This window comes from Linepithema humile, chromosome 5, assembly GCF_040581485.1.
Source record: "Linepithema humile isolate Giens D197 chromosome 5, Lhum_UNIL_v1.0, whole genome shotgun sequence".
NCBI lineage: Eukaryota > Metazoa > Arthropoda > Insecta > Hymenoptera > Formicidae > Linepithema > Linepithema humile.
This window is the reverse complement of record NC_090132.1, coordinates 2126480-2150004: the sequence shown is the minus strand read 5'-3', so window position 1 is coordinate 2150004 and position 23525 is coordinate 2126480. Positions and strand designations below refer to the sequence as shown.

The 23525-nt window shown below is 34.2% G+C and overlaps 5 protein-coding genes across 8 annotated transcripts; 3 read left to right on the top strand and 2 right to left on the bottom strand.

Moving 5' to 3' along the window:
• Positions 1 to 4: 4 nt before the first annotated feature.
• On the top strand, positions 5 to 4793 carry Qsox1 (Quiescin sulfhydryl oxidase 1). Of its 2 annotated transcripts, none has more exons than XM_012372345.2 (4): positions 5 to 250; positions 920 to 1249; positions 1422 to 1674; positions 2136 to 4793. In XM_012372345.2, the coding sequence occupies exons 2-4, from the start codon at positions 967 to 969 to the stop codon at positions 3562 to 3564; spliced, it is 1965 nt and encodes a 654-aa protein (XP_012227768.1). In that variant the 5' UTR covers positions 5 to 250; positions 920 to 966; the 3' UTR covers positions 3565 to 4793. The 2 variants fall into 2 exon arrangements, with proteins under 2 accessions (XP_012227768.1, XP_012227767.1); XM_012372344.2 differs by having other exon boundaries at positions 6 to 226.
• Positions 4359 to 6268, bottom strand: LOC105675326 (probable palmitoyltransferase ZDHHC24). Its single transcript, XM_012372357.2, has one exon. It carries the CDS (start codon positions 6133 to 6135, stop codon positions 5296 to 5298), a length of 840 nt encoding a protein of 279 aa, XP_012227780.1. The 5' UTR covers positions 6136 to 6268; the 3' UTR covers positions 4359 to 5295.
• A 167-nt stretch (positions 6269 to 6435) lies between these two features.
• On the top strand, positions 6436 to 7932 carry LOC105675327 (coenzyme Q-binding protein COQ10, mitochondrial). Its single transcript, XM_012372358.2, has 3 exons — positions 6436 to 6890; positions 7060 to 7188; positions 7403 to 7932. Exons 1-3 carry the CDS (start codon positions 6883 to 6885, stop codon positions 7845 to 7847), a joined length of 582 nt encoding a protein of 193 aa, XP_012227781.2. The 5' UTR covers positions 6436 to 6882; the 3' UTR covers positions 7848 to 7932.
• Positions 7933 to 8069: 137 nt separating this feature from the next.
• LOC105675323 (carboxy-terminal domain RNA polymerase II polypeptide A small phosphatase 1) lies at positions 8070 to 20221 on the top strand. The gene is made up of 5 exons (XM_012372355.2): positions 8070 to 8529; positions 8633 to 9676; positions 10638 to 11071; positions 11552 to 11737; positions 11913 to 20221. The coding sequence occupies exons 2-5, from the start codon at positions 9607 to 9609 to the stop codon at positions 12108 to 12110; spliced, it is 888 nt and encodes a 295-aa protein (XP_012227778.1). The 5' UTR covers positions 8070 to 8529; positions 8633 to 9606; the 3' UTR covers positions 12111 to 20221.
• A 58-nt stretch (positions 20222 to 20279) lies between these two features.
• On the bottom strand, positions 20280 to 23411 carry stck (LIM zinc finger domain containing stck). Of its 3 annotated transcripts, XM_012372633.2 has the most exons (8): positions 23258 to 23411; positions 22949 to 23099; positions 22581 to 22694; positions 22295 to 22407; positions 21990 to 22182; positions 21623 to 21764; positions 21274 to 21532; positions 20280 to 20871 (listed from the first exon to the last, which is right to left on the bottom strand). In XM_012372633.2, the coding sequence occupies exons 2-8, from the start codon at positions 22954 to 22956 to the stop codon at positions 20669 to 20671; spliced, it is 1032 nt and encodes a 343-aa protein (XP_012228056.1). In that variant the 5' UTR covers positions 22957 to 23099; positions 23258 to 23411; the 3' UTR covers positions 20280 to 20668. The 3 variants fall into 3 exon arrangements, with proteins under 3 accessions (XP_012228056.1, XP_012228057.1, XP_067210857.1); XM_012372634.2 differs by lacking the exon at positions 22949 to 23099 and having other exon boundaries at positions 23258 to 23409; XM_067354756.1 differs by lacking the exon at positions 23258 to 23411 and having other exon boundaries at positions 22949 to 23247.
• Between the last annotated feature and the right edge of the window lie 114 nt (positions 23412 to 23525).

Genomic DNA, 23525 nt, shown 5'->3' with positions numbered 1-23525 from the left:
ACCGTGCATTACGTCGGACAATGTCATCGAGTGTCAGGTTATGTTTGATTACGTCGAGTGATCGGTGCTATGAATGTTATGTATATACATCGATGCAAATTAAGTAAATTAGGAAATTACACTGTCGCGCTAATATTAAGGTAGAAGCAACGAAGCTTCATATCGTTCGACGTATCAACCGACTGGGAACGTGTCTGTCGAAAGACACAAAATCACAGGCTGAAAGGTACTGTCTTATAACACCTTTAATGTAAGCACAATCTATCGATACTACGTATTATAAAAAATAATTATATAATTTGTTGTTATCAAACCGGATATTGTTTCCCACGTTCACATCACGTTCTTTATGTTTTAATGCGCACTAATCTTTAACCTGTATAACCTTTCAATTTTAATATAAAACTAGATAATATTTTTGAGACTTTAAAATTATACAGAAAAATTGACGTTTTTATTCTCTTCTAGCAGATTGTTTTCCTTAAACATTTGTAATAATATATAAAAATTATCAGCAATAATTTCAATTGGATTTTATAATAGAAAAAATTTTATATCAACAATTTGGAATTATTTTAGATAATTCTAAATTCTATTTGCTACAAATTATTGTATCCAAGAAGTTCAAAAGAAGTTAGCAATTTAAAAAAGTATAAGTCAAAGAATATTTTTTTATACAATTAATTACAATTTTAATTATCAAATCTTGAGATTTTTATATTTTATTATCTTACTTTCAACTATATAAAAAATTAGTCTTGGATAAATTTAATAAAAGTTTTATTTGAAAGCAATCTTCTAGAGATGTAACATTGAAGAATTAAAATTGGTAAATGTTAAAAAAAGATCTGAATATATTAAAAAATACATCATTTTTGTGATGCGTATTAAAATACTCATTAATGTTATATTATTGCAGTAAGAGAAGAGTGATCAAATTCTAATGTCAATTATTGGAGACACAAGATGAACCAATTAGATTTAATAAGGACTGTACTGAGATTGTGTCTACTGAATTTTCTGGTAGACTGGAGTAGCGCAGCTTCAATAGCACATAAGAATCCAAATCTGATAGGCGGCCAGGGATTGTACAATGCCAGCGACGACGTAGTGATTCTTAATGCCACAAATTTCAAAACTAATGTTTACGGCAGCACCAAGAGTTGGCTAGTTGAATTTTACAACAGTTGGTGTGGGTTTTGTTATAGATTTGCACCAACTTGGAAGGCTCTGGCAAGCGACATTCTCTGTAAGTTTTCAGCAAAGAAAAAAAAGAGCTAATTATTTATTGAATTATACATTTAATAGTAATGTCACACACAAAAAAGAATTTGACCTCAATAAGGAATGGTTGTTGAAATTGTCAACACACAACTTTTTTATTTGAGTGTAGTTGCATTATATACATAAATATGTTTTAGCTTGGAACGATATTGTCGTGGTCGCTGCGATAGATTGCGCTGATGACGAAAACAATCCGATTTGTCGCGAATACGAGATCATGCATTATCCAATGTTGAAGTATTTTTCTGTGAACGCGCATCCGCCGTCCTTGGGTATAGCGATAGAAAAGGGGGATAGTGCCGACTCGGTGAGACATAATTTAATTAGTCGGCTCGAAATAGAACAGCAGGAGGGACGAGGATCTACATGGCCTAACATTGCACCATACAGGTATAAATAAATTTCTATAACTATTTTCTAGACAATTTTTTGGTGCAATCAAACAACTATTTTTTTTATGCACGTTGATATGTGATTTTTTTAAAGCCATTTAAATATTAATTTATAGTTTAGAAACAGAGGCTACATTATAAAATTTATTATATTAATTGTAAAGATATTAAGTTTGTTATAATTTAATGAAATAGTTAAGATATAAGTTTCAGAGAAAAATTCTTGAATCTTTTTGATTTACCAAAATGATAAACTGTTTACCAGAAGTTAATTTTCTTTTAACAAAAATTTTATTTAAAAAATATTTGTAGTAAGTTCATAATCTATGAAATTTATTGAAATAAGATAAAATCTTTTGAAGCGTTTTATTATTTTTTCATAAATATGATGAATCTTCAGATATTATTTTAACTCACTTTGGCACAAGAAATATACTAATACATTCTAACTGATTGTAGGAACGTCGAAATAACAGATATATGGAGGACGACGTCCAACAATGTGAAGCATTTCTTTCTGATTTTCGAGAACAAGGATTCCCACCTGGGAGTGGAAGTAATTCTCGATCTGCACACTATCAACAGTTTGCAAATACGCAGGGTAACTTCCGATAACGAGCTACTATGCGTGATGAACAAGGTCACCAAGTTCCCGACCTTAATAGCCTTCGGACGTAACGAGTCGCAGAAGGTTATCAACGTGAGAATACCGACGAGGCAGGGCGTGCGACGGGCTATTAAGGACTACGTGATCTCGAAAGGAGTGAACATCGACGAGGTGGGCACAACGGTTTCGCATGATGTTGCGCAGCAGAATATAGAGAAAGTGCTGCAAACAACGCTTGCGGCGGTTGTGGAGGTTCAGGAAAATCAGGAACAACCGTCGTCGAAGAAGACCGATGACTACATGTATCAACTCGATTTGGAGAGCGCGCTGCGATACTCGATCAATCACGAGATACCTCTAACAAAGTCGATAGACGGTGAGAAGATGGAGGTATTACGGAAGTACCATGCGCTACTAGCCGCGTATTTCCCCCTGCGACGCAACAACGCGTATCTGGAAGTGATTCGCAACATCGTGAAGAACAGAAGCTCCGTGACCGGCGAGGAGTACAGCCAGCTGGTGAAGACGACGGAGGAGGAGATGTCGCCGGTGTACTCGGGGCCGTCTCGTCGGTGGATAGGATGCAAAGGTAGCACAGCTTCGTACCGCGGCTACCCGTGCGGCTTGTGGACCACGTTCCACATGTTGACTGTGAATTTCGCGCTGGAACCGCACAAGGATGCTTCTCAGGCCTTCTCGGAAGACCCCGCGGCGGTGTTGCGAGTGATGCACAGTTACATCGGAACTTTCTTCGGGTGCGCCGACTGCGCCGCGCATTTCGTAGAGATGGCTAGAAGGAATAAGATATTCGACGTGCGTAGCAGGGACGAGGCTGTGCTCTGGTTATGGCGAGCGCACAATCAGGTGAACGTACGATTATCGGGCGACGACACGGAGGATCCCGAGCACAGGAAGATTCAGTATCCCGCGGCTGAGCATTGTCCGACATGCAGATACGTGAACGGTAGCTGGAACGAGGAAGAGGTTCTGCGATATCTAAAAGTCAAGTACAGCTACAGCAGCATTAAGCTTGACGAGATTAATGATCTTGCCACAATCAACAGCAACGACTCGAGAGCGAGATCGGAGAGGCTCACCAGAGAGATGAAGCACATCAATGCTTTCGGCTGGGATTTAAATATATTCGACATTAGCATTTGTGTGGTGTTGTACTGTATTTCGGCCGTGATATGCGCGCTGGTATGCTTCCAGTTCGCGATCAAAAAAACTCTGAAGAAATATAGAAAGAAGGGCCACATCAGTTTGTTGCCCAAAGTGTGATGTCATTTCTCACGCTTTGTCATTCCTGGACCAGTAAGCGTCACTCAGGCATTTCATTTCCAATTAAAAAAAAAAGGTAAGTCGTAAATATTGAGGTTGTGATATCTTCCAATTATAATGATAATTCCAATTATAATCGTGCAGTTATAATGATGCATACCAATGAAAGTGGAATTTGCAATTGAATGTTGGAAAATTTTCAAGAACAAATTTTTCGTATTTATTTTTCAAATTTATCGTTTTCTCTATCAAACTTGTACTGCCATCAGCGAAAGACTAATCTAATCACAAATTTCTATATACTATATCATTCAAAAGTATAAGGCTCTAGAAATTAAGACTGCGGAGCATCAGCTGAATAGAAAGATTCAACTGTATATAGAAATCTGTGCACTCAATGAATCTGAACGAAACGAGAATGACTCATATTTGTACGAATTTGTATAGAAATTTATATAGAATTTGTATACGAATTCGTATATAAATAGTATATATAATAGATACGAACATTTAGAAATATACCTTCGTAAAATATATTTATTTAATATTGCTATACTCTTGCCACGTTGCTGTGACACATTGAAGACTACGTATTTATTATTCGTCATATATTATCGAAGAATTATACAAATATACAACGCGAGTTTAACTTGCTTTATTTGGCAGTGTAAGTGTGAATGCAATGCAGTTTCAAATTAAGATTTAACGTTATATTAAATTCTAAATAAAAGTTAAAAGAATCATTTACAATCCTAAGATAGGAATTAGAAAAAAAACGCAGCATAATTCCACCATTACTTTCAGAAATGTTTGCACGTATCTTTCTTTTATTTTTATACACTTGTTTTCATACCTTTTCATAAAAAATCTTATATTACTTAAGATAGGAATCGACAAGTGTTAAGTAGAAATACCAACTGATAATTGTTGATGTTCAAATAAATATTAAGGGAGTCAAAATTGCAAATTGTAGAAACTAATCTCTGGTCCTTGTCGTATAAATGGCATTTGAATAATCAGAAAGATTGTGTTAAGAATAGTTTAGACTGTGCAAAAGATGGTTTATGATCTGTTATAGCTATATCTTCCACGGATAGAGTATTTGATTTGTAAATAAGCTCTTAAAAACAATTATTCCTTCTTTACTGATCGTTATATTATAAGCCGTCATATATTGTACAGCTATTTCTTATGTACAGTTTGCGAATAAAATATAATACACAATTAAATGTTCTTTGTTTAAAAATGGTAACAATCAACATGCTTCAGAAAATACTTTTACACAAAATATTCAAAGCAATTAACAAAAGTTTTTCTTTTAGATAACAACGATAAATAATAAAAAGAACTAGTATATTACTTCTAGAATATAGAAGAGGCAATTTAATTAATATCAAATGGCTTTAGGTATAATTTCAAAGAATTGCATAATGATTTGTATGTGGAATCAAATGAAATAATGTAATACTGTCTGTTCTAGATATAAACCTTACATACAATAGTTATGAGAGATATGTTAGCACATGATACACTTCAAAACGTTTTGAGATTGATGATTTTATTTAATAATCTTTGGTTTAAAAAGTATAGTCTTTGTAACTGTAAAATTTTAGTCACTTTGGCTGTATTTTTTTAATCATAAGTTTTTTTTATATCTTCAACTTAAACAAGAAATGTTTGTAGGCCTGTTTCATTGAAACACACAGCTTTATAATTGTCAGTTGAAGCAATTCAATCGTTTTTAGAACACAAGTGATGCCATGAGACTCCATCGTGAGGTAACTGTGACTTTATATAAGGAAGCAGCCATGTCAAATACCATCGTTCTCCAAATACTTCTCTGATATTATCTTTCCAGCCCATATCGTATGTAAAATCTTTCTTGTTGCTCTCATTTGCCACAACACCTCTGAGAATCAAATTAAGGTGATAAATACACAACACTGCTGTATATAAGGCGCCCACTGCTGACACGTCATACAGCAACAAGTAAAACTGATCCATGGAACTGTCGAAGCCGAAAGATAACATTGCCAAGGGAAACACTATTTTGATAATGGACATCGGGAACTCGAACGGTATCCTGGCCCAGATGAAGAAGTTGCCATAGTAGAAAGCGTAAGCCGCACCGAGGAACAGATACCACAGGAAGAAGAAGAAGTATCGGTGATTGTAGTAGCCTATGCAGCATCCAGTGAACACACAATGGTGATCCCGCTTGAGGATGCAGGTGTCACAGGTGTTGCAGTGCCACGAGCGCGGCGGCGATAGGCTCTCGCAAGTCGCGCACAGCCTCCATCCATCCGCGGCCTTTGCCGTGCTCACCGGCACTACGCTCCGCAATGTGCTGGTATCGCACATCACCGTATATGTGAAATTACCTACGATATTCATCATAATAAAAGTGCCGAGGACGAAATGGAGCATGTACAACAGGCTCGCGTTCTTATACAATTCCGGCAACACTATCCACAATCCGAACCAGTACATTAAAGGTACTATGACCAACACGAAGACCATCGAAAGCGAATCGCTGATGGTCCGCGGCCATACTTTTTTTCGAATTATCATCGTTGCACTTCTCTTGTGAAATTAATTTCTCCTCGCCGGCCGTCTTCGCCTTTATTCTTAACACCGTCTCAGTAAGTACGTTCAATGTTTACATTGACTTACGCCATTTTGAAAGCGCATGATCTACAGTCTATGATCACAAATAATTAAGATGTTCGTTCTTCGATTCGCACGGATTCTAGTTATGTCGCCATATTGTTAATTTTCAGCCAATAAAATTTATTATTACTATAAGATAGAATAAGGTAGACTTACATGTCATCTATCTCATGAAATGAGACGATCTGGCATCACTTTTTCGTAAAATTTTGTTAATCTGTTTATATCATAGTTTTTGACTGAATGCTTAGTCTATTTACAAATTTCAATTAGTTTTTTTTGGAAATACCAATTTATTATGTTCAAAAAATGTGACAGCTGAAAAATTCTTTTACAATAATTGCACTTGATTAATTAATTAAACCTAATGACCTAATGACAATTGTTTATTATTCAATTGTGTAACAATTCTTGGACGCATTTATACTGTGAAGTATATCAAAGTGCACATTTGCGCGAATTGAAGAATATGACCACTGCTGCAACTACCTCTAAATGTTATCATTGGAAACAATTAAAGTTTAACTTAGGATGACGTTAGAATTATAAATATAAATCTTTAGGTTATGAAGTTTTGGCGTGTCGGATATCAAAACTAAATGTAAATTACCAAATATTGTGATAAAATTTAATATTTTATACTTAAAGATGCATAGGTAATATATTTCATACAATTCTACGCTAATAAAATCATGCATGATACTTCAAGGTTATGATAGTTAAAAATTTAACCTTAAAGAAATATTCTACTAAGAAAATACTCATGTCTAAATAATTCAAATTAAAAATTATTATTTATATTGAATTGTATGCAAAAATTTTTAGGAATGCACTCTTTCTGGATCAATTGGCATTGCTATGGAAATGTGGCTCTTTCAAGCAGAGCTTGTGGCGTACATATGGAACAGGAGCAGGTTATAAAACAAAAGAATATGAAGGTCGCAAATTAGTAGGGTAATAAAAGAACTTTTTTTAAGCAAAGATCTTACTTTATATTTTTAATTTGTCACTATTTCTTTTCATACCAGTCTTAAAAATAATATTTAAACAATTTCCCATTCTAAATTAATTGATTCATATTTTGACACATTTATGTATTAATATTATTACAAATTTTATATTTTTCATGCAGATTATGCCATTTAAAACTTTAATTTTTATTATTTAGATTTTCAATGGAGAAAATGTATTACGTGGTTGCTGATGTAGGAAATTACAAGGAGTTTTTACCTTTTTGCAAAAAATCTGACATTACTTTGAAAAGCAAAGACTTTCTGAATGCTAGTTTAGTAATAGGATTCCCACCTATAAGTGAAAGTTACACTTCAAAAGTGACCATGGTATATCCAAGAATAGTTAAAGCGGAGTGTAGAGATGGCAGATTGTTTGATCATTTGGATACTTTATGGCTTTTTAATCCTGGATTGAAAAATAATCCTGAGACATGTGTGATTGATTTCTCTCTGTCCTTTGAATTCAAGTCTGCTATTTATTCTCATTTGTCAAATTTGTTTTTCAATGAGATTGTAAGACAAATGGAAAATGCCTTTCTTGAAGAGGCTAGAAGAAGATATGGCAGACCATGTTTAAGGACAGTGCAACTTCAAAGATGATTATTTGAAAAGGTATTTAAAGAGATCGTGAAATACATGTACAGATATTTTTTTATGAATTAATAAATTTATTTATTGCTGTTAAGCTGTCTTTACAATAATTTGTATGTAAATGTATTAAGATTTTTAACAAAATTGGTATGATAAGGAACAACTAAAAAACTGCTTTAAAATAAGCACTCAAAATAATATCTCAAATATTAAAATTAGTTATTGAAGATTGTTTATGTTATAATTGTAATGACAAATTATGATTGATAAACGATATTAATTATTAATATTTTTCCTTTAAAAAATATCATGTTTTTGATAAATTTGAATGAATATTGTAGTCGACAGCTAGCACTTTTAAGTCATAAAGTGTACCAAAATCGTGTAGACAGTCTGGCAATTTTGTTTTCTAGAGATTTTAGCTAAAGATTTTTTGGATTCAAATGAACATTTTTTTTGTAAAAGTTGGTAACATATTTTTATTTAATGAGTTTCGGAACGCATAAAATTGTAAAAGTACGTTCTGAAACTTATCAGATGAGTGTTATATTTTTATCATAAATTGTACACACGTCGTATGAATATTTCATACTAATAAGGATAAGAAATATTTTATATTGAAATCTATCTGTCATATACATACTAGATTATTGAGGAACAATGCATATTTATATACATTTTTTATATTCAGGTATTAGATATATTAAAGATATATATTAAGCAAAGTTCTAAATATTGTTTTATGTATTAGAACCATGTGCAGTGATATATACATGAAATACTTTCTGTATTAGGAGTGTGCGGCTGTACGGATGAAGCTACACACATCGGTCCATTGCGGAAAGTAGACTTTCATTCGTACTCAAGGTCGAGTGCTGACACGGCCAAGTTCTATACGTCGCAGTTGCGCGCGTCGAAGGTATACGACAGCTGAAATTACGACGTGACCACGAAACCGTGCGTATCGTTACTCCGTCTCGCGTTCTACGAAAGCGACCTGCGGTGTGAATCCGCGCGCGCCGAAGCGGTACACCGTCGGAATAGCAATGAACTGCGCAATGGGCGTTAGGTGTGGCGCGTGAAAAAGGAAAGGTGCCGAGTGCCGAGTGTGAGTGACAGGAGTCGCGTAGTGTGCGCACATGTGCGTTCGCGAGAGAATGAAGACGCTCGACGAGACTTGCAGCATCGTTACGCTTCATCGATGCGGATTGTCGTCCTGAGGTACTCACTGTCGACTCGTGTTTAAGTGGCCGCAAAAGAACACCCGTCGTCGGCCCTTCATTACGCGTGTCGCTCCGAAAGCGTATCGTTCCTGCGCCTATGCGTCTCCATTCGTCGTGCGGTGATCTACGCAGCGGCGGCGGCGACGACGACGGCGGCGGTAGTGGTGGTGGGAGGGACAACGGTGGCGACGGCGGCGGCGGGCAGAGACGCGAGGCGCCGAGGGGCCTCCGTGCGCCGCGAGCGAGAGAGTGAGGTTAGCTGTTTGTGTACGCGCGCGCGTGTGTGTATATGTGTGTCGTGTTCGCTTTCTCTCTGCCTCTCTTTCACGTGCACGCGCGCGCGCCAATCACGGCACTGTCTCGCTCGCTCCTATCTTCGTCGTCGCGCGCGCGCGAGGCCGTCGCGTTCTCCGTGTCTCTCGCGCGCGCTGACTCGTTTGCTCGCTCTCGCTCGCCCGCCTGTCCGTCCGTCCGTCGGCTGGCGCGCGCGCGCGCGTTAACGGAATTCGCGATCGTGCACGCAGGGACCACCGACTAATGTTTAAATGGACGCATCGTCCATTATCACCCAGGTATCGCGGGATGACGAGCTAGGCGCATTCAACAGCGAGAAAGGTGAGTATCGCCTGCCAGTCTTATGTCACCCTTCTCCCCGCGCTCCTAACACTTTCCGCCAGATGCTGCCGGGATTTCGTTTCCTCCGCACCTGTTACAGCACCCGCGTTTCTCTCCTCGCCCTATCTCGCTTAACTTTACCTTTCGTCCCTCCTCCGTTCCCCTCTGTGAACAACTTCTCGCGTGTCTCCGAGCCGCTCTCCATCCCTCTTTCTGCTCCTCTATATTCGCACCCCTTTTAACCCCCTCGCCGTCATGCTCTTATGTTCTCCAAATAGTGTCGCAAATTTCCGTATTTTCTTATTCTATGTCGTGCCCTTTAACCTTTCATGCTTTGAGAAGGCAATCTGTAAAGAAGACAGCAAAAAATTGTGAAAGGTTAATTGCAACAACACTACTTTTATAATGCACAAGTTGCAAATGTATTATTTTCAAATGAACTAAATCTCTTCTAGTTTGACAATATCACTTCTGAGCTTTAAGATAACCTAAAGAGAGAAACTGATATACATTGTGATATCAGATTCTTTTTTGATCTGTAAGCTTTTATTGATAAAATTTACACTAATATATCTTTCCATAAAGATATGTATATGTATGTATCTATGTGTGTGTATGTGTGCATGCTATCCTTAGAATATATGTATATATTCTAGAAAAAGATATATACATGTATCCTTTTAACAAATAAAATAGCTTATAAAAGTTAATGCTGTTATTTTATAAAATTATAGCTTTTAATTGTTGAAAAATCTCTAACTAACTTTAAAATTAGCTTTTGTTGCAATATGTACTTGTGACAAAAATGAAATATAGCAGCATCTCAAGTTTATTGAGAATATATAATTTAAAAGTAAATATAATTTGTATGAGAATAGATAATTTTTTATATACGTAAATATATAGTTACACATTTTTAATATTGACAAGTGATAGTTAATTATTGCTCTTTTCTATACAGCCCAATTACCTCGAGAGAATGAAGCAGCCAGCAATAGCCCGTCGAGTGGCAAGAAGCCAAGAGGACGCGGACTCCTGCGCTCTCTGCTTTGCTGTTTCGGAAGGGGTCGTGGTGGCAGTTCAAAGAGCTCCAAGGCGAGTTCTCTACAGGGAGATGGCCGCGGCTCGCCACCACCGGGCACCGGATCCCCAAGGTTCCTCCTACCACCGGTTAGGCACCAAGACATGCACAAGAAGTGCATGGTAATCGACTTAGACGAGACTCTGGTGCATAGTTCTTTCAAGCCGATCAACAATGCGGACTTTGTCGTTCCTGTAGAGATTGATGGAACAGTACACCAAGTGTACGTCTTAAAGAGGCCTTATGTGGACGAGTTTTTGCAGAGGATGGGTGAATTATACGAATGTGTATTGTTCACTGCAAGTTTGGCTAAGGTATGTTCATAGTAGAGAGAAAGAGAAAAATAAAGAAACAAGATTGTGCATTAATGAGCAAATTTTAATTGTATATCAATATGATGAAAATATTTGTGAATCAAAGATAAATTTTTTATTATGATAATTGACTGCTTGTGTCATATTTTATTGTACTTTTATGAAGCTTGTAAAATTCCTTTATTTTTCATAATTATTAGCTACTAAAAGATGGATAGAGAAAATTTAGGATACTCTGTACAATATATTAATTATATTATATCTTGCACAAAATAGTTATTAGAGAGAATGAAGGATTAATATTTTTTTATAAAAGATAAATTAATTGAATATCATAGAATCATTATTGTAAAGTAACTTTTGTTTTGATAACAGCATTCATTGATAATAATAATAAAGCTAATTTATAAAAAATAAATATTTTAAACGAAAGCGTAGACAAATTGATTAATTTTGTTGTTTTGCTATGTTGTATTGCAGTATGCAGACCCAGTGGCGGATCTATTAGATCGATGGGGTGTATTCAGAGCAAGATTATTCAGAGAATCCTGTGTGTTCCACAGGGGAAATTACGTTAAGGATTTGAATAAACTAGGTCGGGATTTGCAGCAAATCATTATTGTAGATAATAGTCCTGCCAGTTACATTTTCCATCCAGATAATGCGGTAAGATATACTTAATGATATGGAAAAAAAAAAAATTAATTTGCATATATGGAAGTGGCGAGAAAAAAACTTGTACTTTTTGCTATTTGTATTGTAATGTTCAAAGATTGCTCGCAGTAAGAGATTAGGAATCCATTGAAATGAATAATAATAATAACAATGCTTATTTTTGCAGGTTCCAGTGGCGTCTTGGTTTGATGACATGACGGACTCCGAGCTACTGGATCTAATCCCCTTCTTCGAGAAACTCAGCAATGTGGAAAACATCTACACAGTGTTGTGCAACAGCAATCATCCCTACAACCAGATGCCTGCGCAGACGGTGCAAAGCAATCAGAGCCCGCCTGGATCAGGCTCGCTGGCTGCCTCCTAGCCCCGCCTGAATCCTGGCAACGCAGCCAGTCTTGTCGCTCAATGCACCTTCCGGAGGATTCTGCGGGGACTGCTTCACGTGACCCACTCGTTATGTGGCGAAGGGACTCGAAGCATACCTCCTTGTTGACCTTTGGAAGAATCACTCCAATCAACGGGGCCGGAATGTCTTAATACCTTAACAGCGCGTTATCCAAGTTGGCACATACACACACAACTCACAGCTGCTGGTATCCTTCTTCCTGGCAGAGCAACACGATGAAGACTGATTCAGCTTCGAAGCGCGAGTGTTCTTCCATTTTGCACCAAGCGTCAAGAACGACGAACTGTATCAATCCTGTCCTGCGTGGACAGGCTGAAGTACGAATGTGCTCAGGAAAAGAACCTAGCAAAGGATGGAACCAGGAGTCTTCGTTGAGCAGAATCTGCTCACAGGCAAGTTAATCGGTCGCGAGAGAGAAAAGAATGATGGTTAGAATGATTAATTATGATGATTTATATCGAAAGAGTATGAAGGTAATAGCAGAAGAGATTGGGGGGGGGGGAGCGAGAAGAGAGAAGAGAAGAAAAATTGCTCCGAGTCGTTTGATGGGCCATGCTGTTGTTGCTGTTCAATTTTTTTCTTTTTTTTTTATTTGAACCAAGACACCAACATTTTCATTCAATTAGATTCGATTGTCAAGAGAAGATATCGACGATCCAACTACATTTTTGAATGCTTCTGACACAACGCTTACAGAACGCGTCGAAAAAGGAGAGTAACAGTAGCAGGTAGAATTTGGAATTTATATTTTACTTGGTCTAAATTATAAAAATGACATTTTAATTATTATTTTAGCTATTTAAATTAGTATTGCGAAAGAAAATTCTAAAATATTTTATAGTTTAGTAACCAAATCTAAATCTTGAAACGGCTTCACATGATACAACCAATGTGCGATAACGTTGACATATATTACATATTATATATATAATATATAATATATAATATATATATATCAGTCATGTGGAACTGATTTTAAAATGCATGGATATAAAAATTAAGTATCTTAAAAATCATAAATCCCGAATATTTAAGCGTTTGCGAAGCCGGGAAGTTAGAAATTTAAGTATATTTAGAATTCCGAATCTTTGAAGAATGAAACACACAGAGACCTAGGAATTTATTGTTAAAAATCAGGTTGAAACGATCGGATGAATTAAACTAAAAAACTTTGAAAACTAAGCATGCAAATTAGAGAGAGAGAGAGATAAAGAGATCTGAAAGATATTTAAAAAAATATTTATTATGTTTCTTTTAAATATATTTATTTCTTCAAAAACATTGTAATTGAAAATTTGGGAAAGCTCAAACTTTTAAGACAATATTGTCGATAGTAGAACTACTTGCTTCACACTGCCGAGAAATAGGAACAACGATTTTCTGCATAATCAATCAATCAATCAATTAATCAAACAAATTTATCTTTATATTTATAGAGAATGCCACAAATTGCTTGAATCGTATACATGTGACAAGAGATATCTTTGAGCTACTATTAGATACGTCATCCATCTATTGTTAAAATCATGGAATAGAAAAAGTTGAATGCAAATTAAGCATTTTATTGCATTTCAGTGTCGCTCAGTTAAGTATTTCCTGCTGCTGATACACACCTTTCATCAGACGCTCTGTATGTAGCATTTAAAACGGTGACATTGAAATTTTGCAGGGTATGTACCATTTTTCTTATCAACCCTTTAATACCTGTGAATATTTTTATTTTTACTTCATTTATCAGTCTCATTGTTAAATATGAACAATTGTGGTGTATATTTCTCTATGAAATATTTATTGGAATAAAATATTTTATATATACATAATTAATCTTATACCCGAATATATATTAATTTCTGCTAATCCAGCAGCAAAATTATTTTTTTCTTTTTATACTTCCTGAAAAGTTTCGAGGAATTTATAATAGTAATGTAAAAAGTGGGGAGAAGGGTTGAAAACTTAATTAAATTTATTGAGAAATATTAATTGGTTTGCAGAAATCTTGTAGAGATCGTATAAATAATAAATTAAATAAGTTGCTTTGCTGAAAAAGGAAAAGGGGAAAACAAATCAAGTAAAAAATAGTCGAAAATAATCATGGATCATATTGTTGCCAATATTGATGAAGCTGGGCCAATGCATATCATTCTTTCCCTCCAAGCTGATGAGGTTACATTTGATCGTCCGTTTTCTTGGAGCAAAGAGATGGTAATTGACTTATAGCAATTTAGAATTAAATAGAATTTTGTAAAAATTTAAATTTACATTGTATTTTCTTACTCGTTGAAATTTCTTATGATTTATTTTCTTATATATAGTAACTAAATTACTATGTCTAAGAGAAACTACATTTGATTTTAAAATTAATATCAAATCAAATTTAATCTCACAACTTTACTCGAATCATGTTGACACACTCTTACTTTATCTTGCTACTTAATAACCTTGCCAACTTCAATTATCAAATACATGTAACTGCCAATCTGCAAAATCAAGGAAGTAAAAAAAAAGTAGAAGTTTTATATGCTATTACGAAGAAAAAATTACATCTCTAATTTCTTTTAAAATCAGGGATTAATTACTTACGTTTTACAATTTTTTTTTAATTCACTTATTTCAGTGGCAAAGCATGTATGTGAGAAAGATGTTTGAGACAAACTTTGTGAATTTAACAATTAATATTTCTTTGCTGCAATGAAACGAATTACATGATGTCATTAACAAATTAGAATAATTTAGATGTAGCCCTCGGTGGGCAATAGATAAGCGACGATATATCCCTGCGTATGTGCATATATTTACTAATGCGTAATTTGTAAACGATCACAGCTGTTTGACCGAGCATAACAAATGTACAAAATGCATTGTACTATCATAACCATTTCAGATTGTTATTATTCGTGCTTTTACCTCTGTTAATATTATTATTATTATTATTATTATTACATTATTATTAATATAATTATTATATAGATATCGGTGCCAATTTCGTTATTTCAATGTGAAAAGAAGATAGATTTATTTTTTATTCTGCACGTTTTGCTGCTGCTAAAAAATCGATCTGATTAAGAAGTATCTCAAAAATCAATTTTTTTAGATAGAAATTGTAAGTTTTTAAAATATGTTTGCATTGAAGTGACGGTATTATTATCGATATATTCAGTGAATTATTAGTATTGATTATCAATATCAGCTTGTAACAAGCTCGGCTGCGTCTGCTGTTTTATTTTCTCTCCCTCATCTAAATACAGAGTGGATCAAAAATGGCGATACAACAATTGATATAAAAGTGATTTCTGATCAGCAATTCAAAAATAAGGACTTTTTAAAATAAAATATTCAAAAAAATAGACATTTTTTAATATTTAAAACATATCTAGAAATTTATTTTTTTTTTTTTTAGAATTTTAAATTTTTTTAATATTTATGGGAATTTATTAATGCGAAGGTTTAGTAAAAGATGAAATTTACTTGTATCATGGAAATATTGAAAAAGTTAATGTGCGCGACAGAATTTTTTTCACAAAAAATTGCTTTGAGAAAACAAAACTATCTGTATAAAATGTTTTTTTAACTATTGAATTATTTTGTTGCATTGCCTTCCTTCACGCGCGTAACGAAATTCGTGAACCACTCTGTATTTCGTAAAGTTTTACTATTTTTATTGATATAACGATAGCTTGAAGAAATCCGATCGTTCGGATTACCGTTTCTACTTAAAATAGGAAGATTTAACAGAGATTTTTGATGTGGCTTCCAATTCTTCCATCCTTCTGTACTTAGTAAGTGTACCGATATTTCTTGTAAACGTTATTGCGCGCGAACGTGTATCATAATGTTTATGTAACGCCCATCGAAACGACTCCGTACGTACAACTTATCGTACATCCGTTCCGGGACACATCTGTGCACGATCCAAGGATCCGAGAATCCATAGGTCCAAATATTTCAAAGCCGAACAAACGATAAGAACTGTAAAATCCATGGATTTATTTAGTTGAAGAAGCACGAAAGGTATCAGGAAATGGAATATTCTAAAATCCGAGAATATAAAAATCCACGAATCCATCGATATACCAGTGTGCAATGATCCAACAATGTGATAGATAAAGAATTCGCTAGTATAGTAGTTTAAAGATCAAGGGATCGTGGATAGCACGATTGAAGAGTTTAAAGATGTAGGATGTAAAAAATGTCTGTTTTCAGAAAAATTGTGGGCTACCGAAGATTCGAGAATTGATACAATTGATTAAGAAGTTAAGAATATCCAGAGACGTGTTTATTGAATTGAATTGAAAAAATAGAAGGGTTTTTAAAAATTGGCTATAGAATTCTAAGGAACTAAAGATCCAAGGATTTGAAGTTGTGTGGCGTCTAAAAATGTACAAACAAATGTAGATCAAAATTTTTTCATTTTGTTAACACAAAGAAGAAGAATCTAAGGATTCAAGGATCTAAAGATGCATTTTAGCTGTATCACAGCATTACGATGTTGCGTATGAAAAGTCTATTTCTTTTTGCGCTGATTATAATCTGCAGTTTGGTGGAGTTAAGCATAGATTATATTAATAAGCGAATCTACTCAGAAATAGAACCAAAATTTTATTAGTGAAATGTATACGCTTGTAGGTTTTTTTTTATATATTTGCGAATGTTATAATTTTGTTTACCAAACGTAGCATGATATTTCTTTAATAATACCAGTAAAAATATATTAAGTTAGATTTAGTATTCTAGAATTTAGAAATCTAAACTGTAGAGAGAGATAAATTTAGAGAAGCTTTAAAAAATCAAAAAGTCGTGGAATACTGAAAATTGCAAGCTTTACAAATTGATTATTAATTGAAGCAGATTAGAAAATTTGACATTTCATACGCAAGCACGTAGTATTTCGACATAAGCAAGGAAAAATGCGAATGAGAAGGTGTTGCCAATAATGTTCTCCTTTTTGAAATCACAACTGGATTTCGTGCCGCCTTGCTGCGCATAATGAAGCGAAAACGCGTGTAAAAAATATATATATATTATATATACACATACATTCAATGTATATATGCATATATCTATGTATACACACATACATATATATATACATAATATATTTACAAAACGGCAGAAGCAGAGGATGCGTGCGCGTGTGTATGTATGTATGCATGTACGTTTGTATGCACTACTGTGTGCGTGTGTTGTATGTGTATAAAAAGCAAAAAAAAAAGAAAAAAAAAAGAATAATGTTGAGGCTTTCGCCGAGCGGCGCGATTCGAGTCGAAACTTTTTATATGCCGATAGAGATCCGAAAAATTTCTTAACAAAAGAAAAATATAAAAAAATAAAAAAGCGATAAAAGTGTGTGCGTGCGGCTTTTGCGCGCCATGAAATTAGGAGCAATTGTATTATTATTATTATTATTATTATTATTACTATTATTATTAATATTATTATTATTATTATTATTATTATTATTATTATCGCGCGAATTGTACAAAGATTTCTCCCCCGTGATTTATTGTTAACCCGTTGAAGGCCCGTGTCGCCTCTCGTCGCAATAAAGTAACACGATCCTATTTACAGAAAACAGCGTCTAAAACGTAATATGCGGTCATTATTTTCCGATTTATATCCCGAAAATAGGATCTTAGAATTATATCTCAGACTGAAATATGAAACTCAAAATCAGACGGTCGGGGCAGAACCAGCGACGCCGACTAGAGACGCTAGTGCTAGACTTTTCGCGATATCCGAGGCGTTGCGCAATTAGCGCTAAATGTGGCCATCCACATTTCGGCTTTTGTTATTTATGTCGAGCTATAGTTACATTGGATAATTGGAACGTGCGAGTGGATCATATTCAGCGCTATTCGCGACGACGATTATACGCGTCCGAACTCAGATTCGCGAGATTGTTGATCACATCGCACATTTAGTGCTAAATGCGACCGATTTTCGGTCCGCAATTGCGTTGTATACGATGTTTATATCGGAGTATCGAAGACGGACAGCGGTTTTGTAATTTATGTTTACGACTATAGAAACAAAGATATCCATAGCGACAATCTTAATGAAAAACACATGCAGTATCAAGGAAGATTCAAAATAACGTCAAAGCCTCGAACATCTGGCCTTCATCTGTTACCCTTTATTTAAAAAAAACAAGAAACCTGAAAAAATTAACTCGACACATATCGAGAAACTTCTTTCGGAATCTTGTAAAAAAATGTCGATAAAATGTTAGATCGCATCACATGTAGCATGCGAGACTAAGCCTCTCTTTTTTTTTTTTCCTTCCTTTCTCTGTCTCGTTTTGTAACTTTTTATCTTATTTTCAACTTTTTTCCATGACTTTATATGCTTTTATAAAAGTGTAGGTCATCCACGGAAATTTCTATAGAATCCCCCGCTTTTGACGTCATCGAGCTTTATATATAGATGAATCGATTTTCGTATCGCTTTGTAAAGTTCAGGATTAATCGACCACATTTAGCGCTAAAAAAACGCAGCGTTAACCTTAGAATACTAATTCTACTTTAAAATATTAACAGTAATTATGCGTTAAATTCACGTATGTCGAGATATTTTCCGGAGAAATGCCAAGAGGAGAAAAATAAACTTTTATTAGAAATAAGCCATGCTATTTTAATGAGTGAACAAAAAGCAGAAACTACTGAATTTAGATACTGTTTTTTATTGCGTAACATTAGTATTCTAGGATTAAATGGAGATGTAAATATTTGAAGATTGTTTTTAACAGAGTCGGCGCGAAATTAATTGCGGAAATAGGTCTATCTTGGCATGAAAAAGGAAGGTAAATAATTAAAAAAAAAAAACATAGGAATTGATTATTTTTCATATCTTTCGCGACCTTGAACGGGTTAAAAATTCTAAAGAGTGAGAGTAGAGAAGCACGCGTGGACGTAAAATTAACAACAATGCCTCGATTTGTAAATAAAACTTCATTACTTCCATTAATTGACGGACTTGCCTTCTTTATTGCGCATTCTTTTCTGCAGCTATGCGCGTCTTGCGGTTAATTATTTTATTGTCGCTTTTGAAATACAAGGTCTGACAAGTAAATTCGTGGACTAATTTTTTTTTCACGACGTGTGGCAAAGAAATTGTATGTATTTTATAATATCAATCCTTAAAAGATCAATTAGCAGCGGGTGAAAGCGATGGCACGAATACGATGGATAGATTGTTAGAGCAAATTAAAAATTTTTAGTGAAGCTGCATTCGAAATCTATGAAATAACACGAAAACTTTATAAGAATCAAGGTGTGGGAGAAGGAAGGATATTTTATCAAAATAGAGTCTTAAAAGCGACAGATAAGTTTCTAAGAAATGAAAAAATTGGTCTTATATTGCATCACATAAAGAGATCTTTGATGTCAATACAGTTAATCGCCAGTAAAAGAAATAAGTTTGCGAATTTTATCGTCAGGCCTTATACACTAATAAATCTCTTTCTCTTTTTATCTTCCAAGTGTTGACTCGTGTTTATTTTATGTATATAAAATGTAAAAAAAGCAACTGAAAGAAACACATCTAATTGCATAAGATCCTGATATAGATAAAAATATTTGTGGAGGAATATCTAGATATGAATGGAAACGAATTGTATATCTATTCCACATACAGATTTATTCTATGATAAAGTTTTTTTTCTTTGATTATTACAAAATAAGTTCATATATAAAGGTATTCAAGATATTAAAAATAAATTGTTTCTATTTCTTTTCGTGTAAATGCAAGAACATTTCTGTATTTTTATGAATACAAAAATAATTATCTAATAATATTAATATACATAATTGTTAATATTTTTTTTTTTTTAGTTTGGAAATATAAAAACTTCTTTCCTTGTAAGGTCATCATCACTGCTATTAAGAAACTATTAATTAATTTTTATTATATTTCAATATGTCTTTGAAAAATACAATTGGGGAATAAGTGTCTATTTTCGTATAACAATATTTCGTAGAATTTAGTTAAATGTAAGTATTGTACACTATGTACTGTTATACATTATGTATATAAGTGTTATCACATTTGTATAATAAAAAACCGTTATTACTTTAGATGTCAGACTTGTGAATATTTCACTAACGCACCAGCAATAATTCGTTAATAAGCTAATGAGTTTAAAATAATAAGTTTAATAAAAATCGGCTATACAGTGTATATCGTACAGGTTAGTTAAATAACTGCTATTGTTTATAACAATGCGAGCTATAATGTAAATTAGCGTCGTGCCTCACTTATACAAAATATTCAAGACTATTGCACTTCTTCCATTCATGTAAAATCAACTGAGAGACGTTGAATATTTTAAACTACAAATGTTAGTAATAAGTTGTATATTAAAAATATAGTTGTAACAGCTAAAAATAGTTAAAATAGCTTTGATACATTAAATACATTTTAAAATATTTAAAAAGTTTTTTTATGTCAAGCTTAAGGCAGTGTAAGGTACCAGCGACGATTTTGATCGATCCTTGAAAATTAAGAGGGAATCGAGACTGTGTTTATACTGACGGAATCCTCTTAGGGTTCAGATCGTACATACGTCGCATCCGCTTCTTCAACTCTTGCGGAAATTTGTCATAGCACTTTTTGCACGCAGGTTTCAGATCAAATTCGAAGAACTTTGTCTTCTGATTCATTTTCTGATCACAAAATGCGCACGCAAAGTGATGAACGCACCATGCTTTGTTCAATGCTGTAAAAACTGAAAAGAGATAATTGTATTAAATTAGAAAAGTTTTCAAGAAAAATAATGCGAGACAAAAAGAAACAGAAAAACAGAGAGGTTCACATAATATCTATTTTACATTATAATCCGGTATTGTTTTGCCAATAGTTTTAATAATAAAACATTCGAAAGTTCAAGATATCAATAGACGAAGAAAAAAGGCATTATGCATCGCAATGTTTCAAAACTTAATTCCGAAACTAGTAAAATTTGTCACCAAATAAAATAATGAGGTTTTTAAGAATTTAAAAAGAAAAAAGTTTAAATTCAACGAGGCAAGACATTAAAACTCGGATTTATGCTCTAATTAATTCCAAATTAATTTTTTTCGTTTAAATTTCATCTATCTCGAAATTTTTTATATCGTTCAGTACATACCATCTCCGGAAATGACTTGGTTGCAAACGAAGCAGAGATTCCCAAACAACTGATGATAATGAGTCTCGCAGTAAGCGAGACCCTTCTTTTCGTAATGACGATGACCCAGGAAGGGCTTCTCGCACTTAGCACACACGAAATGTTCCACATGCCAATGTTTGCCGAGCGCCGTTACTACGCGCTCTTCAATCGGGCGCCGACAAGCGCCACAAATCGGGATTCCCATTTTATCGTGACACCGCAAGCAATACAACTCGTTCTACATAATATAAAATTATTAATATTTATACGCTGTTAATGAACATATTAAATAATCAAGATATAACATGTTTGATTACAAAAATCTTACCATTTCATTGGCAGCGTAGCCAGGTCGAGAACGGACTTCTCTGGCTTCAGAATTAAGTTCCACGCCGCACGTAGTGCAATTGAAATGATATGGGTGATAAAGCTCACCGCGGAATCGTAAGGGCTTATCATCGATGACTCCACTAAAAACAATTTTTAATTAGGAAACAAATTTTTTTTTTATCTCTACTTGTAGTTTTTCATTCTTTAGAAATTTTTCTATTATTTTTTTTTAGATTTGAAAAAACTGTAAATGATAGCATTTAAGGACAATTTGTTTTCTACATAGAATAAAAAAACAAGATGTTAAGCTATCATCTATAAAGCCAGATACATTTTCTGTACAATAATAAAAAAAAAAAACATACTGGCACTGTTGGCATATGTATTTTCCAAGAACACCAGCTTTTACACGAGCATTACACGTATGACATAATGCTCTGCCTTGACACTTGATGAAGCCTTGATCTGCCAATTCACAATTACATTCCTCACAGCGGAAACATTGCGGATGCCAGTTAGAGTTCATTGCTTTAATCACACGACCGATGACAAACTCGCCTGTCATAAAGACAACAGTCTGATTAAGTATATGTTAGATCATATCAAATTGTCCTAGAATTTGTTCACAGTACTAAATTATAGCAATTAAATGAATATAAGGCTATGTTACCGCATTTGCCACAGCAGGGAGCAAACAAAACATGAAAGTCATGTTCACAATATTTGTAGCCTTCAAACTCATAGAAGATTCCATCTGGAAATGGCCGAAAGCACTGTGCACATCTGTAAAAATGGTATTTTATGAATGAATTCAAGAAATCAGAAAATAAAAAATAATCTTTGAGTAATTTTTTTAATAAAAAAAGCAAAAAACGAATGTTTGGTGCATACTAGAGTTTGTAAAATCTAATTTGAATCCAAAAATGGATTATTGATGTATGCATGTGTATACTTACACAAAACATTGCGGATGCCATAATTCACCATTGGAATTGACAATTTTTTCATGCGCAACGAAGCCTTCTCTGCAGCGAGAGCAGAACATGTGATCCAAAGACATTTCTGTAACCCTGTGTACATTATATAAATCTCAAATGTCTATCGTTCCGTAGCTTTATTAAGCGATAGAAGCAAATTGAGTTTGAACATATTACATATTACAGTGTCAACTCTCTACAAAACAATCATTTGTTGTTAGTATGAATAATTATAGATTATGTTTTTATGTTGTCAGAAAACAGTAACAAAATAAAATTGTTGGTTATAAATATCTACGTGTGCAGTTATGCAAAAGATTAATGTTCCTCAAAAAGATAGTGCTTACCCTGGCATATTTTAACGGAAAAGGACGACTACGTTTTGACGTTGACAAATACTCCTAGCTATCTTTTGCTTTTTTATTCTCCCGTGCTGTCTTACAATTTCCCTCGATTATTGGAACGTTATTAAAGAACTCAAGGGAGACGCGTAAAGATCTAAAAGTGCCCTCAATATTAATCATTTGCATTCCTTTATATTTTCTTATTTTATAAACCAACTATTAAACTAAAAATTTATCGCGAACGACACATTTAATAAGAATACTCAATTAACTGTTTAACTGATTAAGCAAATAATGAAGCTGATAAACTACCTATACGACTGTCAACCAGCTCACACTTGCATATTCTTGTACAGATTTTAAACGGAGACAACCAATCCGATCTCAGCGAACATAATATGACCTTTTATGAAAATGAGTATGGATCTTTACAGACCCCACGATTTGCTCCACGCCACACCCTCACGAGAATAAACTCGCATAATGATGACGTGAATGATGTCAGCGTGCGAATTCGGAAACATCAAGGCAGTTTTCAGCAAATGTTTGAGATGAAAGATCTGTCATCAATCTCATATAT

Excerpts from the sequence above, each read along its gene's own strand:
- Qsox1 (XM_012372345.2), top strand. The coding sequence starts at position 967 with ATGAACCAATTAGATTTAATAAGGACTGTACTGAGATTGTGTCTACTG. Across the intron at positions 1,250-1,421 it reads TCTGGCAAGCGACATTCTCT|CTTGGAACGATATTGTCGTG; the intron begins GTAAGTTTTCAG and ends AATATGTTTTAG. Across the intron at positions 1,675-2,135 it reads CCTAACATTGCACCATACAG|GAACGTCGAAATAACAGATA; the intron begins GTATAAATAAAT and ends AACTGATTGTAG.
- LOC105675326 (XM_012372357.2), bottom strand. The coding sequence starts at position 6,135 with ATGATAATTCGAAAAAAAGTATGGCCGCGGACCATCAGCGATTCGCTT.
- LOC105675327 (XM_012372358.2), top strand. Across the intron at positions 7,189-7,402 it reads GAAGGTCGCAAATTAGTAGG|ATTTTCAATGGAGAAAATGT; the intron begins GTAATAAAAGAA and ends TTTATTATTTAG.
- LOC105675323 (XM_012372355.2), top strand. The coding sequence starts at position 9,607 with ATGGACGCATCGTCCATTATCACCCAGGTATCGCGGGATGACGAGCTA. Across the intron at positions 9,677-10,637 it reads CGCATTCAACAGCGAGAAAG|CCCAATTACCTCGAGAGAAT; the intron begins GTGAGTATCGCC and ends TTTTCTATACAG. Across the intron at positions 11,072-11,551 it reads TCACTGCAAGTTTGGCTAAG|TATGCAGACCCAGTGGCGGA; the intron begins GTATGTTCATAG and ends GTTGTATTGCAG.
- stck (XM_012372633.2), bottom strand. Across the intron at positions 21,765-21,989 it reads TACATATGCCAACAGTGCCA|TGGAGTCATCGATGATAAGC; the intron begins GTATGTTTTTTT and ends AATTGTTTTTAG. Across the intron at positions 20,872-21,273 it reads CCAAGTCATTTCCGGAGATG|TTTTTACAGCATTGAACAAA; the intron begins GTATGTACTGAA and ends ATCTCTTTTCAG.